The sequence below is a fragment of the Mus caroli genome, chromosome 8 (genome assembly GCF_900094665.2).
Source record: "Mus caroli chromosome 8, CAROLI_EIJ_v1.1, whole genome shotgun sequence".
Taxonomy (NCBI): Eukaryota; Metazoa; Chordata; class Mammalia; order Rodentia; family Muridae; genus Mus; species Mus caroli.
Window position 1 is genome coordinate 101,492,682 of NC_034577.1, and position 19,840 is coordinate 101,512,521.

The following is a 19,840-nucleotide window of genomic DNA, read 5'->3' on the forward strand; positions in this document are numbered from 1 at the left end:
AATATCACAGAATAAAAGGGAAATCTGAAGAGTTATCTGAGCATATACCGAAAGGCATTTGCCAAAGCCCATCAGTCCTCCATGACTTCAAAATGAAACGAGATCAAGGGCTGACTCATGCACAGAAATTTCCTCAACTTAAATCAGCGGCCCGAACGTAAGGCCAGTGCTATGAGACTGTTCACAGCAAGCACACATAGAAATATGCATGGCTTTGGATTAGACAGTGGTGTCTCAGACGAGACACCTAAGCACAGAGCAAGCAAAGGCAAAGACATAAAGTAGACTTTGTCAAAAGGTAAGAAGATTTGTGCTTCAAAGTGTACTAACCAAGCTGAGTGGGAGATTGTATTTGCAATTCACGTATCTCATAAGGGACTTCTAACTAACATATACAGAGACAATGCATTAAGAAGAAGATAAATAATGACATTTAGAACTAGACTGAGCTTTTAAGACACTTATCTCAAAAGGATAGAGGTCTGAGCAATATCATGGTTCAGGAGGTGTATATCAAGAAAGTCTACCATGCCATCCTGTAGTTGGCCCTAGGCAGCAAAATGCAAAATGAACACTGGTAAGGATTTGGAGCAATCAGAGTAGACACGTATTGATGATGGTGTGATGGTCAGTATTGCCTGTCAACTTGACAGGACCTAGAACTACCTAGGAGGCAAACCTCTGGACTTGTCTGTGGTAGAGTTTCTAGACTGCGTCTATTTGGGTGAGAAGACCTAATCTAACTGGGCTGGGATCTCAGACTGAGTGAGAAGGAGAAAGATCCCTAACTGCAGATGTCACGTGACCAGAGGCCTCATGTCCCTGCTGCCATGCCTTCCTCACCATGGTGGGCCGCGCCCTTAAACTGTGAACCAAAAGAACCCTTCCCTTTCTTAAGTTACCTTTCATACAGATACTGTGTCACGGCAACCGGAACACAATTGAATACAGATAGAAATGTAAGACACTGCAGCCAATATAAAAGTGTCTAGTTATATGAAAATAATACACATAAGGTCATGTTTCCAGCCCTGTGTTGTTATTATTATGACTTCACATATTATTTGGAGGGATAAACTTTTCTTGGGGTCCCTGTCTCAAGAAATACCTATGAAGTTAATAGTGTGAATTCTAGAATTTTTCTTATTCTTTTATTTTTAGGTGCCCTGCCCTGGATCCCACGTATTTGGGGCTGGTATACGTTATAAAAGAACAAATAGATGTTTGCTGTCCCTAGTGATCTTTTAATTACATGACACAGTATTTTAAATGATTGAATAAACTATGATATGAAATCAATGTGACTTTCAATCATATCCCACGAGCAATCTTGTTCTCTCTCTCTCTCTCTCTCTCTCTCTCTCTCTCTCTCTCTCTCTCTCTCTCTCTCTCTCTCCCCTCTTTCTCTTCTGGCATATGTAATTTTATAAAGTTTTAACTATTGCACAGATGTGCTTGGCACTTTAAATTGCCTCTCACTTGCATGCTAATCCAATCAGTCTGAGTCTTTGAAATGATCCCATTAGCAGGTTATCGCTTTGCTGGATGGCCCGGTAATATCCTGTTAGAATTCACATGACCACATCCAAGTCCAGGTGGCATCATTTAGTGACTGTTCTCTCGGTGACCAGAGCCTTTGATTGCATGTGATTTATCTCCGTGCCTTTCAGCTTCTGCACTGATTAAACGACCTTATGCAGTTTCCCGTGCTCTTTTCCTTCTTCCTTTTATCCCTGTTCATTTCATATACTTTCTGGTCTACTTGTTCCTCTGGCCCCCAAAACTATCTCTTCCAACTCACGTCGCTAAGTTGTCAGCCTCTTTGGCTTCATTCTCAGCTGAATCCTCACGGACTGCCAGGTACCAGACAGGCTTTTGGAAATCATCTCAAATCATCAGCATGACATGGAGTCACGAGAGTTTAGACTTGCAGCTTGTCACAATGATTCTTGGCCGTGGTCACCCTCTACTTCTCCACAGGAGCCTCAGCCTGGCAGAGCCACTTCTCCAGCAGCCACCAGTGTTACTAAGCTTCCAGCATGGTGCATGTGACATAGCAGGTCTCTGTGTATGGAACATTCAGCCCTTACCTTTACTATTACTTTAAAAGATATTGATTATGGAGAACAGTGATTACTGCCTAGCCAGCAAACAGAAGGCCTGCCATAGAAGTGTTCTTTGGCTGTGGTAAACGATGACCACAAATTTAGTAGATTAAAACAATATAGAGACCTAAAATTATTATTTTGGAGATCAATAGACTAGAAGCTCCACACCGGTGTTAATGGAGCCAAATTAAAGGTGATGGTAGATCTATGGGTCTTTCTAGAAGCCCCAGAAAGGAATCCATTTCCCAAGCTTTTATAGCTTCTTCAGGCTGTCCCTTCTCTCTGGCCAATGTTGGTGGCAGCACTGATCTATGGGTATAAGTACAAATATTTAGGAGGTAGTTTGATGACGTCTCTATTGAGTAAAACCACAGTAACTGGTTCTTACCTATTGCCTATGATCTCTCCAACCATGGCATTTTTTTAAAATGAAGTTACACTACCAGGTATGAATTTTCTCCTATGGAACTAGCTTAAAATCCAACCAAAGACTCACTGGTTGCCTCCCTAACAGTCATGCCGCTACTGTACCAGTGAGCATATCTTGCCTGTCAGGTTAGGTTTTTGTTTTTTTTTTTTAAACAGGGTTCACTGCTGAGTAAGAAGACTGATAATTCTTCTTCCCTAGCAGCCTGTGAAGCACTTTCCAACACTCTGAAAGCTAGCTAGCTCACAGGGAAGACATTGCCAAAGAACCAATGCACATTTTATTTATTTCTTAATTATTTATTTTACCTTTAATTATGTATATATGGGATGGAGGACCCGTGCACACATGAGTGTAGGTGCCCAGAAGTCATAAGAAGGCATCTGATTCCCTGGGCCTGAAGTTACAGGCAGTGTGAGCCACCGTATGTGGGTGCTCGCTGGGAGCGAGATTCCAGTCCTCTGCAAGAGCCGTCAGTACATGCTCTTACTCACTGAGCCATCTCTCCCGATTGTTGTTTCTCAAGGAGTTGAGTTCAGAGTATATGACTCATCAAGGTTAACTACATTTTGTAGCACTAGCTTGGTGAACTGGCTGCCTATTCCCTGGTCACTGGTAAGGACAAGGTTATACACACTAACCACAGTCATTTCCTAAACCCTAGAGTTTGCCACCTGGAAACCTTTTTTGTGCATGAGTGTGTAGTGCACATGTATATGCCTTCATGTCCACATGTGTGTGAACACACATGAACACATGTATGTGGAGGCCCATTGAGACAGTCGGTGTGTTTCTCAATTACTCTCTGCTTTATTTGATAAGTCAGGGTCCCTCACTGAACCTGAAGCTCACCTGCTCTGGTTAGTCCAGCTAGACATCATGCCCCAGAGACTCCCTGTCTCTGCCTCCTGAGTGCTGGTATTACAGGAGACCCCCATGCTTGCTCAGCTTTTATAAAGGGGCTAGGGTTCCATGCCCCCATGCAAACGCTTGCACACAGGCCCTGTGCCCACTGAGATATACCACACACACTCTGAAAAATGATTGTAATGGCTACTGTGATGGCTTTTCCTATCACGGCTTCTTAGACTCTGCCATTGACCTCATACCAAAGTTTGCTTATTGTGTATATATATTCCCTTCCCGGTTCTGATCATTACATTTCCCCAATTTGTGTCTGACTTTCAGAGGCTGTGTAATTGGACCTACGTTCCATTTTAATATCCCTGCTCTGAACTTTGGGGATGTTTCCTATGGTGAGTAACTTTTTCTTTGTTCTGTGTGTGTGTGTACATGTGGGATCTTGTAATTGTATATTTTATTTGCCTGATGTAAATGTCGTCTCCAAGGCTTACTGCCTCTGTCTGCTAACCTAGGCCTAGTTCCGGAAGCTTCTAGCCTCTTTACAATCTAATCTAGGCCTGGGCCTAGAATGTTGTCTGCCTCAGGGACTTACTGATGAATAAGCCTACCCTTTCTAGCTCTTTCTGAACTCTGGCTTCAGAGTTGTTCAACTCAGCTGTTCTGGCTCAAACTCCTCTCCCCCCTCCCTCTCTTCCTCCCTCCCTCCCCCCCCCCACACTGCTCTCTTAAGTAGCTTTCCTACTTTGTCTAATCTTTCTCTGATTCATCACTTTGTCTGCTTCTCAATTAGGCATCACTTTTAAACATGGGTGCTTCTTTCTACAAATTTAACTTTACCTTCATTGTTTTGGATTAAAGGACTGTATTAAGGGTGTGTCTGTATTCCAGCCAGAGGAATTAAAGGTGTGTGCTAAGGGCTGAGCCACACCACAACTAGAAACAGGGTTGGTTTTTTTTTTCCAGTAAGTAACACGATCTTGGGGTTCATGACATGATCAAATATCCTGCAACAGAATCTGTAGGACAATCTTGAATGTCAACCCTAGAAATACCATCTTCCTCCTTGAGACTAGACTGTCTCTTCTACTGGCCTGGAGCTCACCAATTAGACTAGGCTGCTGACCAGTCAGCCCCAGTGTGGTAATCTTCTGGTTTCTTCTCATTCTCTGGCTCGTTCTATCTTCACTTGTGTCTAGCTTGTTCTCTCTTCAACCTGTCTCTATAAATCTATCCTGATAATAGGAATGGCCCACATATAGACTCGTGTGTTTGAATGCATGGTCCATAGGAAGTGGCACTATTAGGAGGCATAGCCTTGTTATAGTAGGTATGGCTTTGTTGGAGGAAGTTTGTCTCCAAGGAGTAGGCTTTGAGGTCTTGGAAGCTCAATCCAAGCCTAGTGGATCATATTCTCTTCCTACTGCCTGTGGATCCAGACATAGAATTCTTAGCTTCTTCTCCAGCACCATGCCTGCCTGCATGCCACCATGCTTCCCGCCATGATGATAATGAACTAAAACTCTGAGCTATAAACCAGCCCCAATTGAATGTTTTCCTTTGTAAGAGTTGCTATGGTCATAGTGTCTCCACAGCAATAAAACTCTAAGACATCCAGGGACCCTCCTGACCCTGTCTCCCCAGCACTTGGGATTACAAGTACACGCACCTGTCTTTTCATGAAGTGCCAGGCAGGGGTCAATCTCAGTTCCTCATGCTTGCAACGTGTTCTGACTAGTTTTATATTAACTTGACATAAGTTGAGGTCATCTTGGAAGAGGGAACCTCAATTGAGAAAATGTTCCCATCGGATTGGCCTGTAGATAAGCCTCTGGGGAATTTTCCTTGGTTAATTATTGGCATGGGAGAGCCCAGTGGTGCCATCCCCTAGGCAGACGACCCTGGGTGTATAAAAGAGCAGGCTGAGTGAGCCATAGAGAGCAAACCAGTAAGAAGCATCCTACCATGCTCTCTGCTTCAGTGCCTGCCTCCAGATACCCCCTTGAGTTCCTGCCCCGACTTCCTTCCATGATGGGCTATTACCTGGACGTATAAGTCAAATAAACCCTGTCCTCCCCACATTGCTTTTGGTCATGATGTTTGCCACAGCAATCGAATGCAAATTAACACACCAACTAAGCAACTCCCCCATTGTAAGTTTAGACATTGGATACTGTACTACTAGGTCTCTACCCGGGAGAAGGAAGGTTTACAAAGTCGCTTGCCATTTCTAATAGCTAGATAGCCAAGAGGATCCCTTCTTCTGTGGCAGGGTCATTTTGGTGCTGTTTCTAAATGATATGTAAAGTAATAGCTAGGCCCTGGGTACTAAGAGCTGCAAAGCTATGGATGTTGTTCTTTTTCCAGCAGTGGCACTAGCAAACTCATGCATCATGTCACTGTCTAGACATTCTGTACTCTTTGTACTTGGGATTTGGAGGTCGTGGTCGTAGTGGTGACATGTTGGCAATTTTGTTTTGCTCTCTGACAGTGCTGGGTATCAAACCCAGGGCTTTGTGCGTAGCAGGCAAGTCCTCTATCAGTGCACAAAACTCCCAGACCTGCACTGTATCTAAATGCAAATTCTGATTTGCCCAGCTGGCTGCACAGCAGCCTCCTTAGAGAGATGCTTTGGGGTTGAACTGAGGCCGTGTAGCTCCTGGGTTCCCTTGCTCCAGGTTGAAGGATGTTCCATCTGTATTGTCATCTCATCTGGTATCTGTCCCATGGCATTTCTCCCTGTCTATATTTATCCACTGATAAAAAATTGTCAACTGAAGTAGCAGAAGCAGAAACAGCAGCAGTCGCAATAATATCTCTCTGCCTTGTTTCTTGTGGCTTTTCACTGCTGGGTCCATGGAGTGCAGTACTGTGCTTGAACCCAGCAATCCTTCCCGGAGGTGCAGTTACTGTAGTTAATCAGAAGTGGAGCTTTGAGACTGCCAAATGATTTGTCAAAAACATGCAATATTGACAGAATTGCTATTTGTTCGGAGAACTGCTTTCAACTGGGATCTTGCCCCAGTGAGGCAAAATTTGGGCCTTGGCTGATTACAAAAAGAAACTCAGCATGTGTGATCTCTCTGTGTCCTAGCCTATGTCCTAGCCTGTGTCCTAGCCTGTGTAACCAAATCGTATTCCTTAGTATAGAGTTTCTCTGGAGAAAGAGAATTACAAGTGTATTTAGTAGGTTAATCTGCTTTGATTTGAAATTAATTTAGCCCTTCTATCTAGGTGATAATAAGAAAAGCCCGGATTGAGAAGTGAGTGTTTAACTCCATATCCTCATTCTTCACAGTCCGTTTCACTGTTTCCTGTTTGTCTTGCTTCAGGTTGAATGAACCCACCTACTGTGGGGAAACATAGTTCTTCAGGCAAAGGCCTATTTGTAATGTGTTTGTCGGCTGCTTTGTATCTGGTGATAGGAGAATCTCAATTATTCAGAAAACATTCTATGATGGCCCCCACATGCATCATACTGCATAAAGCACATGATCTAGGTCTATAGACTTTCCGCAGATTATGGAGCTCCTGTGTTCTGAATGCTTTCTGTGAATAACTACAGAAGTACCACCTCATTTGCAAAGTGACCTACCCACGTATTTCCCTCTGCTCTGTGAAGATTCTTGGCTTACTAGGAGCGCTGGGATTCTCGAGTCTGTGTTCTAGAGTTGCCGACAAACTCCCAGAAGTCTCTCCAATGTCATTTAATTATTGGTCACGCACATTACTGAATCGGTGTAGTATCTTCATTACGAGGGCCCATTGTTTAGTAGTGAAATTGTGTTCCCCATACATCAAGTTTTTGAAGACTCTGCTGCTGCTTCTGTGTCCTGTGATCCTACAGCTTCCTGATTCTTCAAGAGATCTTATGGGTGAAGATTCTGCACAGTAGTAGAGTGCTTGTTTAGCATGCTCGAGGCCCTGGATCCCAGTTCTAGTGACAGTGATACAGACAGACAGACAGACAGACAGACAGACAGACAGACACCTTTATTCACCTTTATTTGTTTTTATTTTATTTGTATAGGTGTTTTGCCTGCATGTATGTAAGCATACCATGTGCATACAGTGTGCAGTGAAGGCCAGAAGAGGGCATCAGAGCCCCTGGACCTGGAGTTACAGAGGGTTGTGAGCTGCCTTGTAGGTGCTGGGAATCAAACTTGGGTCCTCTGCAAAAGTAATCAGTGATCTTAACCACTGAGCCATCTTAACCCCAAGAAAGTGCTGTGTTTTTTGTTGTTTGTTTTGTTTTGTTTTGTTTTGTTTTTTAGAATGAACTTCTTCATGGGCTTTTGGGGGTCAGATAAAAATATAAATGTTGAAGGAGAATTAAATCTTTTGAGAACGTTCTCCTTCAAATCACCGTTTGAATATAGGAAGAAGCCTAAGTTACCTCTCTGATTCCCTAGGCATTCTGTCCAATTGCTTTTGATTAATTATCCTAAGACTGACCTACAGATGCTAACTGGAAAGAATAAGGATGTTGAGCACTGTAAAATACTTTCATTCAGGTAGGACTGTGGATAGAACAGACTGGAGATGGAATGGGTTTGGGGAGCAGGAGGCTAGGCATAGCATTCACACCAACAACCATTCAGTCTTTAACAAGCCAACAACCCCTGCTGAGGCTCTGTGAAGGATATGGGGCAACACAGACTCTAGTAGGAAGAACTGTTTTGAGTAAGTTTTAAAAAGTTTTATCCTGTGAAAAACTTCTGGCTAAGGGAATTGGTCTGGGCAGGTGTTTGGAGGACCGTGTGACTGTGACATCCACTTTTCTTAATACCCTATTCTAGTAGACCACCTAACTAATTAACGGACATGTAGGGTAAGTATACTTTTCAGAGTCATCACTGGGCAAGATCTGAAGAGTCCAACATAGCAATTACATGGCAGTGAAGATGATGCTTCACCCGTTTCTCTGGGATTCCTAAGAGAAGGTGGTTTGAGGCAGAGAACTCAAGGCTGCATCTAGAAGAAGCATGCCAACTGCCCTGTGGTTATGCTTGATCTAAAAGTGACAGCAACTTAAAAGCCACCCAAGAAATCCAGCCAAAAGTCTATTTATTGCTTTCCCAGCAAAGGAGACCTACATCTCTTACAAAAGGAATGTGAGTCTCACCAAATGGAAGCCAGTGGGGCTAGATATACCCTGACACAGGACTCTGGGGTGGTGCACTAGTCTTCTTCTCTGGCTGGATCTAACTCAGATCACCAAGTCTTTCCTGAGAGGGGCTATTATCACATCCTATGTCAACATCCCCGAGAGCATGGTTCTCAGAAAGGAACAGTACGAATTTTGTCACCTCTTGGCACAGCTCTGGATCAAACAGCAGCCTTTTCCTTTCACACACTGGCAGACAGGACTAGTACAATTCTACATTTTAAAAATCTGTGTTTGACACAGAGATTAAAGGCAAAATACACTTCTACAAGACAACTTACAATAATGAACAGTCAAGGCTGCTTCTTTAGATGGGCCCGGGTGACAACCGAGGGCCTTGTTTTATCTTGCTGTTTAACCTGCACGACTAAATGCATGATAAATACTTTAGTTAAGTCATGAATGCATGAAGTGTATGTGTTGGTGTATTACTGGGGAATTTAAGGAGCTAACAGGGAATAGATATAAGCAGAGGGAATGACTCACATCTGTGAAAATAAAGATGTCACAGTGAAACCCTAATTTGTATATACATTAAACATAGTTTTAAAGAGGGCCTAGGGATGAGGCTGAGACACTGAAGTGCCAGGAGGGCAATGGAACCTGAGATTGATCGACCGGAACCCACGTGAACTATCTGGATGCAGTGGGGCATACTTAAGATACCAAATTTGGAGAGGGAGAGACAGGGATCCTTGAGTTTTGCTGCATATCCAGTTTCCCCCAACCAGGAAACCCCAGGCTCAGTGAAAGATCCTGAATCAAAAAACTAAAGTGTATAGAGGAAGACACCTGATATTGATCTCCGACCTGTACACATACACCCCCCACATTAAATAAATAAATAAATAAATAAATAAAACACATACACGTGCATGCACATGCATACACATACATACATATACATACATACTTATTTACTTACTTAAGACAAGTTAGAAAGTAATGAGACATAGTAATGAATTATATACACAATCCTAAGTCATTGCCTTAGGACTTGTTGATCAAGGGAGGCTACTGGGGGAAAGAAGCCTTTCTCACCTCAAATTTTATCTTCCAGGATTTCCCCATACCTTGATGTGTTCCCTCAATAATACATCTTTGGTCCCCATGACCTTCAAACTGCGTGTCCGTGGCGATGGCGAAGGCATGAGTAGCATCCCAAGTTACTCTCAGGAGTCAGACAGCAAGCAATGGTCCTGGATTAATACAGAAATACCCACCACAAAACCCAAAGAATTCACCATCTCTCCCAACAGTGGCACCATCCGTGCCCAGGGCTTTACTGCCATCAAGGTAAGGTGTGCAGCTGTCAGCATACACAGCCGAATACCCACCACCGTTCAGATAGCCACTGATATGTCACCTAGGGGTTTCTGTCCAAGGACAGTGATAGGGAATGCCATGGGGAAATCACACGCAAAACTGGGCCATGTAGGGAATAAGCCTCTGAGATCACAGAACTAGATGCAAATAGGTTGGGCAAAGAAATTCATACTGCTCAGGTTACTGGAATCGCTAAGGTTGGAGGCAGTGTTCAGCCAATTCTAGCAAGACAGTCCTCAATTAGCCGAGTAGAGAGACAAATTTCCATGGAAAGAGGAACAAAGATATCCAGTGGCTCCCACTCCCCAGTCCTCTTGGGGTCCTGGCATGAGATTTGCTTCTGGCCTGGATATGGCCCCACTCATCATCACGATCTCAGCCCTAGCCTCTCCTCAGAGGTAGTCTGACCAATTGTTGGAACCAGTTAAGACCTCTTTCCAGGCAAAAAGAGCCTTCTCTTTCTCCAGCTTGAGATTCCAGGAGCTGATGGGGAGAGGGACTCCAGTATCTTGGGGACTATTGTTTCACTAATCTAATAGCCAAAAGGAGATCCCAAGTGTCTTTAGAATAACCTTGTTCTCACCAGACCAGTCACACCCCTGTTAAATGGATATCCACTGGGTCTAACATGAATGCAGAACCAGTATCTTCATAGGAGCTGGGGCTTCTAGTTATTTCTAGTACCGACAATACACCCACTGACTCTAATAGAAGAGTGGAAGAACTCAGAGTCTGGCTTCAGATTCAGGTCCTCCACAGCCATACACATCCGGCCTTATGCCAAGCTGACAGCTAGGCCAATCAGGTTTGCAGTATAAATCTGGATCCTGGCAAATGTGAGTGCCATGTGCCTTTCCACTAGAGCTTTGTATTTAAGTCCACGGGAAGAGAGATACGAAGGGTGCCCAGCACCCTACTTGGTCTGAAATCAGAACAGTACGGTGGCCATAGTGGTGGTGCCCCCACCAGGGTTACTTCATAGTTAACCGAGAAAGGCTTCAGTCTTCTCTCTTCACCTTTGCTTCTCCAGACACCAGGATCTTGCAAAAGGGAAAGCTGCTAAATCCAAGTGGTTTCTGGGAAGGAAAGACCTCACAGCTAGAATGGCTAATTCTGTAGATATTATCATTGAATATTTATTCAATCCAGTCACTGTCTCATCCCCAGGTTTGTTTGAGATGCTTTTCAATATCTCACCTCAAATCTATTCATTTCAACTCTCCTTTTCCTGGAATGTTCAGCCATCCCAAGGGCTTCTCCAGGGGTCTAGAGAAACTCGCTCTGTTGTTACATTCTCTCTAGAGATGGCTAACTGACTTTCCCTGGAAGAAGCTCAGCTCTGGTGGCTTTATTTTTCACTTGGTCCTCAACCTCCCTACGATCTATCTGTCCTTTTACCCCTGGAGATACCACAGGAGTGTGGAAAGACAGTGTCTCCCCACCGGCCTACTGCCGGACCCCCTTAGCTCTCTTCCTACCTCCATCCCAATGCATAAACAAAGGGGCTCAACTATGCCGGCGCCGGCACCTCTGCTTCTCTCTGAGCCAGACAATTTCCCTTTCCAAATCAATGCCTTCCTTTTAATTTTTTTTCTGTATTTTTGGCAAAAAACCTCCTCCGAGCTTCAGCTTTCCCTCCTGATCTGCACTTTCAGCCAGGTCTGTGTGGACTCAAATTTGCATGCAGCAATTCCCTCTGCAACCAACAAGATTTTAATTAGTACCCAATACATAATTTATAGACAGAAAACCCTTCGCCCATGCCAGAAGCTGTTTTCCAAACTAACAAGTATCGTTTCCAGTCGAAAACATTTTGAAGCAATTAAAAGTTGTAACGAGGCTTTCAGAGGGCCTAAAGACAAAGTTTCACAGCAGTAAATACAAACATAGGGGAGAGTGTTCTGGGGAGAGATTGTCCTCGGGTGGACCTGGCTTTGGACCTTCCTATTTTTCTGCTAAAAATGGAAAGGGGAGGCAAATTTTTAGTTTGAAAAACAGATTGCCCCTGCAAGTTTCTAAAGTATACATAGTTATTTTCATTTCCCTTTGATATAAGAGAAAATTCACTATACTGTTTCTTCCATTATATTGAAGTTCAGTCATTTAGTTAGCCCCCAGTAGCATAAGGAACAATTTAAACAGCAATAATTAAAGTCTGTCTGATATGTTTGAAGTCTCTCACCATCTGTGGTCATCCTCTCCTTTGTGTAATAGGTATGTAGTCCCCATGAGAAATGTCACCCCAGAAATGAGTCAGCCTATAATGCTAACACTGAGTCTCTAACCCAGCATACGAAAGCATCCACCATGCCCTGAACCCATCGTGTAATGTGTTCAGTGTGAACCACCATCCATCTAATGAAACAGGCCACTTAAGAAGCCACACTGGTGCTGACACAAGTGTTCTCCCCTGGCTCCCGGCTCCCCCATGCAGAAAGCTAGCCTTTCAGAACAGCAATGTGTCACCTTTTTCTTCCCAGGTGACCTTGTGTTCCAACACCGTGCAGAAATACGAGCTGGCGCTGGTGGTAGACGTGGAGGGCATCGGAGAAGAAGTGCTGGCACTCTTAATTACAGCCAGGTAGCATACATCTGTTCTTCTCTGCCAGTGTCCTCCCTTCCCCATGGGCCCAGGTCAGGCTGCCCCCCCCCGCCCCCCCCCCACACACACAAGGCAATTGGCCTGCTAAACCTGAGTACTGGATTCCTCTTGCCTTCCTGGGGATGGGAAATGGAATCAGGGGTGCAAAGAGCAAAGTTTTAGAACAGGGAATGTTTATAAAGGACCTCTGGCCGAGATACCAAGGACCAAAAGGCTTTATGTGTGCCCCATACTGCTCTCTGATGAGCCTTTCAAAGTAAAGGAATTGAAAGGATTCATCAGGTAGGTAACGAGTTGCTAAGTTTTATTTTGAGGTTTTTTTTTAATGTGATCTATATCAAGGTCAGGTAGGAAAAGGTGCTGCTGTCAGTCTCTAATCATATAAACTCATCATCTTCACTCTGTGTGCTGTACATGTATGTGTGTGCACATGAGTGTAGGGAGGCGCCCACTCCAGTGTGCACATGTAGAGATCAGAGATTGATCCTGTGTGTTCTTTCCTCGTCAATCTCCACCTCATTCTTGAGGCAGGGCCTCTCACTGAACCCAGAGCTCACTGTTTTCCCTAGAGTAGCTGCCGCTGGAGCATCCGGAATCCACTTGTCTCTGCCCCGACACTTGAAGCTTTTATCCGAGTACAGGAGATCCTAACTCAGCTCTTCACGCTTGCAGAGCAAGCACTTTATCTACAGCTCCATCTCCCAGGCACCCAGCTTCTCCCTCTTTTTCAGTGAGTCAGTCAGGATCCCTGAAGTTAGGTTTAAAGAGGAGCTGCATACTTTCCACAGCAGACAGGCTTCAGAACTGCATGGAAGCAGATGGCTGTGGACAGAAAGGGCATGGCAGAGCTGGTGCATCATTATCTGGGAGTTAGGTCTTATGAGTCTTAGAAAGACACACCTTAAAGAGGATATAGACATGCTGATTGGGGGGGGGCGGGGATAACAACCTTGTGTTGGACGCTTGAATGTAGACAGATATCAACCTGGAAGGAACTAGAACTCTTGCTGCCTCAGCCTGCTTAAATGTCACTACAATCCAACTTTGTCTTGCTGAAAAGAGGAAAGGCTCTTTGGTTCAGTCTGTACCTTTGTGGGCTCTGCTTTTTGCTTTGGCTTTGATCTTGCGCTTGATTTCTATACTGGCTCTTTCTGGTTCTCTTCAGCCTCCTCTCCCTGCAGCTATTCTGAATTGTAAATAATAGTAATAATAATAATGCCTAAAGGGGCCATGAGTTTCCTGCTAAGGTTTTCTATGACCCCTGTAAAACATTGTCCACTACCTTGGCCACGCGGGCTTGGGGAGCAAAGGAATAGCTTTGAGGAAGTCATTTGGGTCAACTGGCAACTTCCATGCCAACTAAAAATAAGCATTCATCCCTGGTCAGAAACAGACATAGGGTTAAAGGGAGATCCTTTTGTTATCATGTCCTATGTCGTCTGTGGGAACTGCTTGCTGACTCCCACCAGAAGAGCGTCTCTTAGAACTTGTGCCCAACAGTACCCACTCAGAAAGCCAGCAGTGACTTGCCGCGCCCTCGCCCCAGGCTCATCCCCTTTGGCTGTGCACTTACACCCTCCTGGCTGCCACCCTAAGAGTAACTAAACAATGTCATCCAACCTCCTGAATGACTTTCACTTTTCTCCCTAGGGGGTGAGATGTGAGACAGAAAGCAGGTGACTCAAAGGGACATAGGCTGGACTTTGTGAGGTCAGCATTAAACTGGACTCCACAGAATTAAAAAAAAAAAAAAAAAAAAGAAGTTCTCTTCCTCTTTGTGCTGCATGCCAGGACTGTGAGGGGCATAGAGCGGGTGAGACACTGAGAGCAGAGAGGTGGCATAGAACCCAAGCCACCGACAGGGCTACACGCAGCTGCAGGAGACAACAACTCTGCACAAGAATTAGAATTGTTATTGTTATTTAAATGATCCAAGCTTTGACCTTGGGGGCTTTCTAGCCCACCCAAGCAGTACAGCCAGTTAAGCTTCTGTGCAGTTGGCCTTGGCTCGATTTGACACAGACGCAGACCCACTACCCTAAAGAACTTAGCTATGGGGCCCTTCACAAAGGAAGAACACAGTGAAAAGAATCAATGGGAAGGGTTGTCGCTACACAGCACAGGCAGCTATTTAAGGAAGTCTACCTCTAGTTCTTTCTGATTAATTAATGGTAAATGGGGGCTAAAAGAGAGAGATAACAGGACAGAAGGGTAGAAACAGTTACTTGTTCCCCAGGGTGCCCCCTCTTATTATAAGAGAAAACCCACTATGTAACAGTTATGGATGCATTTAGCTTAGCACTCTGCCCTTTGGGATGTAGCAAGCTCTCCATTTTGAACTGTTTAATGGGCTCCTTCGAGCAGGTGTGTGGTACCCAAGCTCCAGTTGGTGACTACAGAGGTGGACTTTGGGCGCTGCTTCCTGAAGTACCCATATGAGAAGACCATCCAGCTTGTCAATCATGATGACCTTCCTGGATGCTATAAGGTCCTGCCTCAGGTGGGTTACCCTGTCCTTCTTCCATGTTGACCTCTCTTCCTGTGGACTCCCTCAGTAAAAAAGAGGCATCCCTCTGAGAAGCTGTGGTGGCCCTGGGCCCATGACCTCCTGTGCTTCTTAGTTTTAGCCCTCAGACGAGTGGGGTGCATGCTTAGAGAGCCACAGCTGGATTGCTGTCTGTGTGACCGAGCGGCTGCAGGTGTAAACGATTGTTAATTTCCCAAGGAAATTGTCCTTGATAAAGAAGAGAAAGTGTCAATTAAACCAACATGCAGAAGTGCACCTGCAGATAATTGCCTGTGAATTAAGCATGCTTGGGAAATGAGCTGGGAGATCTCACTTGTACCCATGGCCAGAGTTGAACAGCATCACCAAGATACGATGATGAAATGTTTATAAATGGACCCTTTGGACCAGAAATCTAGAGGTTACACAGAAAGAGAGACTGTGTCTTAATTCCCATGAAATACACCCCTTCCACACATCACTACACCTGGCTATGTGGGGGACCTAACAGGTCACATGTGCAGAAAATTCAGAAATATTTATATAGAGCAATGGAAGGTCACTAATGACATATGATTTACAAAGAATGCATTTGGGCTTCAACTTTGGGTCTGTGAGTATAGACTACAATATAAACTCATGGGGGTGGGGTAGAGGTAAGGAGTAATTTGGATGTTTAGTTACTTTCCTGTTGCTATGATAAGATGTGACACAGAAGAGCTTATGAAGAAATAGGTTAGGGGCCCATCATGACAGGAAGGCGTGGCAACAATCAAATGTAGCAAGAAGTTAGTTGAGTACATTTCAACATGCAGATAGCAGAGAGGGCAAACTGGAGTGGAGAGGGGCTACAACCCCTCAGTTGTGTACTTCTTCAAGCAAGGTTGCACATCCTACAATAGCACAACCAACTAGGGACCAAATGTTCTCATACCCGAGCTGACGGGAAACATCATTCAAACCACTACAGAGGCTTATTTGGTCCCAAGTCAAGTGTTTTGCAGGGACACAGAATAAAGATTTGGGCTGCATCTGAGAAATACAGCCAAAGGAAGATGGTAACCACTGGTCAAAACATGACCAGACTCTTCTCTTCAGCTCTTGTCATCTTTTGTAATGAAAACTTGGAAGGGAGGGGGCCAGTATGTTTGGAGTAACCAAAATGTGGCCCATGTCATCTCCAAACCTAAGTCTTGAGAAGAGCCAACTCAGGTGTTTAAAATGAACAAAGAAGGCTAAGCCAGGACCAGATGGCCACCTCTCACTAGCCAAAGGGATATTACAAAGGAGAGGAAGTTGAAATTATTATGTGGGCTTCTCTTGACATAAGCAGAAATCGGGAACCAAGCTACAGAACACATCTAACACATACTCAGGAGCAGAAGAGGGGGCCCTACGATGTGCACGGTCATCTCAAGAACTCAGAGCAGAGCCTCCATCCAGGGATAGGGGAAGTATGTTCAACGAATGGGAGCTGGGAACCTGCCTTGGGTGAAGTATTGAAGGGGAAGCTTGCATCAAGATACTTAGTATTTTTTCACCACATGTTCTAAGATATTAAAATAATTTTTAAAAACTATAGTGGACAAAATATCAGTATCTGGATAAAAGGTCACATTATAGACTTTTCCCTTTTGTCTCAGGCTCCAGGGGGCTCAGCCAAAGAGTGATATAGAATGATAGAGCGTTGTGAAGCTATGTTAGGCCAGGCCAGATGCAGAAAGGGTAGGGATGTTCCAGAAGGGTGAAAGCCATAGGCTGTGCCTTGCTGCTGGCACAGGAAGTCCCTCAGGAAGGTTTTCAGAATTACCCCGACCTACAGTGTCAGCTTTGGGCCAGAAAGTGAACTTGGAAAAAGGAGAAGCCAGGCTCCAAAATCTATCCATCGGGCATGCAGGTGGTCACATGCAGTAGAAAAGGACTTCACTGGATGCCCTCGGAGCAAGCCACCCCAAGAAGCTTTCCGGGGGTGGGGGTGGAGCTAAGTAGAGCAAAATCAAGAAAAAAGTGTCTGTGGCAGGTCAAGAACAGCAGGCTAAGAAGGGGATCACAAGAGTAAAGGACTGCAGGTGGGGCGGGGACCACATGCTCAGAAAGTGCTGGTGGCGTGACCTGGGTTAATGGAGTGCAGAGGTCAAAGGCAGTGGGAAATGAAGCATGAAGGCACCAAGGACCCAGCTGTAGACCTTGGCCATGAATGGTGATTGTCCTGAATGCCTGCTGTGCTCACTCCCTGCATCCCACTCTTCTAGGAGCCTGGGATTTTTTTTCCCCCCACACTCCACTTAACCTAATGTCCTATTGGCTGAATCAAGGTCTTTGTCCCATAGGCTTCTCTAAATGATGAGATATTCCTAATAACTCTCCATGGACTCTGAACAACACTTGCTTCAAGATAAACCATTATGGCGTTTGTTCTCCTCTAAGCATGGCTTGCCTCCCCTGGTTTGTCTCTCTGCAGCTGTATGAGAATTCACCCCCTGTGCTGCTCTCCAGCCCCTCCCCCTGTGGGGTCATCTCCCCCCACAGCACTGTGAGCATACCACTAGCCTTGGAGACGCAGGTCACTGGTGCACATCGATCCATAGTTTACATCTCGGTCTTCGGGAGCCAGGAAGCCCCTCTGGTGAGTCAGTTTTCAGAATCGTCAAGGTCACATGCTCCCTACCGTAGAGGCTTTTAGCTTCTTCCTTGGAGGGGTGTGTCGTCATCATATATCCTTTGGTTTCTACAGTTACAAGGCTTTATGTTTTCATTCTGCAGAAGTAAAACACGTGTGTCATATTACCTGGGGAAACTGCATGCAGATGCATCCAGAACTTGTAAGGTAGTATAGAAAGGGATTGTTCTTAAGCCTAACTTGAGTAGCACTATTTTCATATGCATATTTCATATTCGTGCACACACATGCACACACACACATGCACACGCACACACAAACACAACACATGTATACATGGTTGGTGCCTCTCCACGGTCAGCATATCTGTATGTTCAACAAGCTCCTAGTTGTTGCTAACAAGCTCCTAGTTTGCTCCTAGAGCAAAGCTAAGCTTGGCCATCACTCGGTCACCAACGGGCTGTTCCCCAGATCTTCTCCTGTAGAGCAACTACATAAACAGTCACCCAAGTTTACCTACTGGAGCTGTTAAGAGTCTCTCCAGGCAAGGTAGGGGAAAACCACTGAAAACTGCTGCTTAGGCTGAACTGATAAATCTTAAGTCTTAATGAAGTTTGTTTTCCTGGGCATTCAGTTTCCTTAGAAGCTGGTTAGTGTCCGTTGAGTGGATTCTGATCAGCTACGGAGCACGATGAGCTCAGTGTTTGCTTTGACCACTTCTGTGTAAGATGCTATAGGTGATCAACAGCAGGCCAGCATCTCCCGCATGGCTCACTGTGACCACCCTCCTTCACGCCCTGCACACATACTATTGGTTGAAGAAGGCAGCTAGTGCTTTAGGAAAGAAAAGGGCCTGTGCAGTTCAAAGTGTGGATTTCAGCCACCAACCTGTGTGGTAGCTTTGCCTGTCAGCCATTACCGGAATGGAAAAGCTGTGTATTAAATTCAGACACATACAGCAACACATAACTTCGGGTGTTCTCGAGAACAGATGGCTGAATGGGACAGACAGCTCCCAGGATCTGATTTTCTCTACTCTGTGACCCTGGGCTAGCCCAGGGAAGTTGATCACCCCAGGGAGGCGTGCCAGGCTAGACAAACAGGTCTGACCACATGTGTTCCTCTCTGTGTCCCTCGGACCACAGAGAACCAGCGGGAAGGGATGTGAGCTCATACCAGCACCCTCACCTGATCCTTTGTTCTTCCTCTTGTGGAACGCAGGCATGTAACATACAAAGTATTGGAGAAGGCCCCGTGATCTTCATACATCCCACTCAAATCGACTTTGGCAATATCTACGTCCTGAAGGACACCTCCAGAATTCTCCAGCTCTCTAACCAATCCTTCATCCCTGCAGTATTTCGGGCTCGCATGGTGAGTAAGTCCTGGGCTATCACAGCTTTGGCTTGTGTCCAGTGTTCCTATTTTTAGCAACATGTGTTTAAAAATGAGTTGCCAGAGCAGAGATTCTCATGGCTAAGCAGTAGGAAACTGTGTGGCTTTCATCCTTAGTTCTCTTTATTATAGTCCTTTTGTTAACCAAGAAGCACAATATACATATTTGGTAAGCAAGCAGATACAGTTCATATAATCTCATTTGGGAAGATGTTTGAGAAGCAACCAGCTTTAGCTCTCACTGAAGACGTTAGCTCCAAGCCCTCTGAAGAACATTGTCTCTTTGATTCCTGTTGGATATACATTTCTTAGTTTGCTTTTTGTTGTTGTTGGTGGTGGTTCATTTGGTGGTTTGGTTTTGTTTGATTTTGTTCTCCCCTTTCTTCAGAGACTATTTCAATGCAATTTATAAGGATGTATCAAGGCCAGAGAGACGGTTACACAGTTTAGAGTCCTTGCTGAACTCAGTTCTCAGTACCTATATTGGATGGCTAACTCCAGCTCCAAGTGATCCAGCACCCCCTTCTAGCCTCCACAGGCAATTGCACTCATGAATACACATACACACAGAAACACGCAAATTAAAAATAAAATAATTCTTATAAGGACGGATCACACAAGATACTATATGCCAAAAATGGAAATTAAAGAAAACAACAAGGCAAAGTATACATGTTAAAATGAGTCTGTCTCAGACCTGCATAACTCATGAGTATGATTTAGATCTGCTAGCCACATATGTACTGGCTAGTTTTGTATCAACTTGATACAGCTGGAGTTATCACAGAGAAAGGAGCTTCATTTGAGGAAATGCCTCCATGAGATCCA

At 44.8% G+C, this 19,840-nt stretch overlaps 1 protein-coding gene across 1 annotated transcript in view; it reads left to right on the forward strand.

Moving 5' to 3' along the window:
- The window catches only part of Hydin (HYDIN axonemal central pair apparatus protein), a 307,836-nt gene that overhangs the window by 99,830 nt on the left and 188,166 nt on the right, over positions 1–19,840 (forward strand). Inside the window, exons 12-17 of the mRNA XM_021171126.1 lie at positions 3,724–3,791; positions 9,624–9,859; positions 12,370–12,470; positions 14,856–14,991; positions 17,459–17,623; positions 18,839–18,991. Coding sequence (XP_021026785.1) covers positions 3,724–3,791; positions 9,624–9,859; positions 12,370–12,470; positions 14,856–14,991; positions 17,459–17,623; positions 18,839–18,991 — 859 coding nt within the window. The remainder of the gene's footprint in view (positions 1–3,723; positions 3,792–9,623; positions 9,860–12,369; positions 12,471–14,855; positions 14,992–17,458; positions 17,624–18,838; positions 18,992–19,840) is intronic.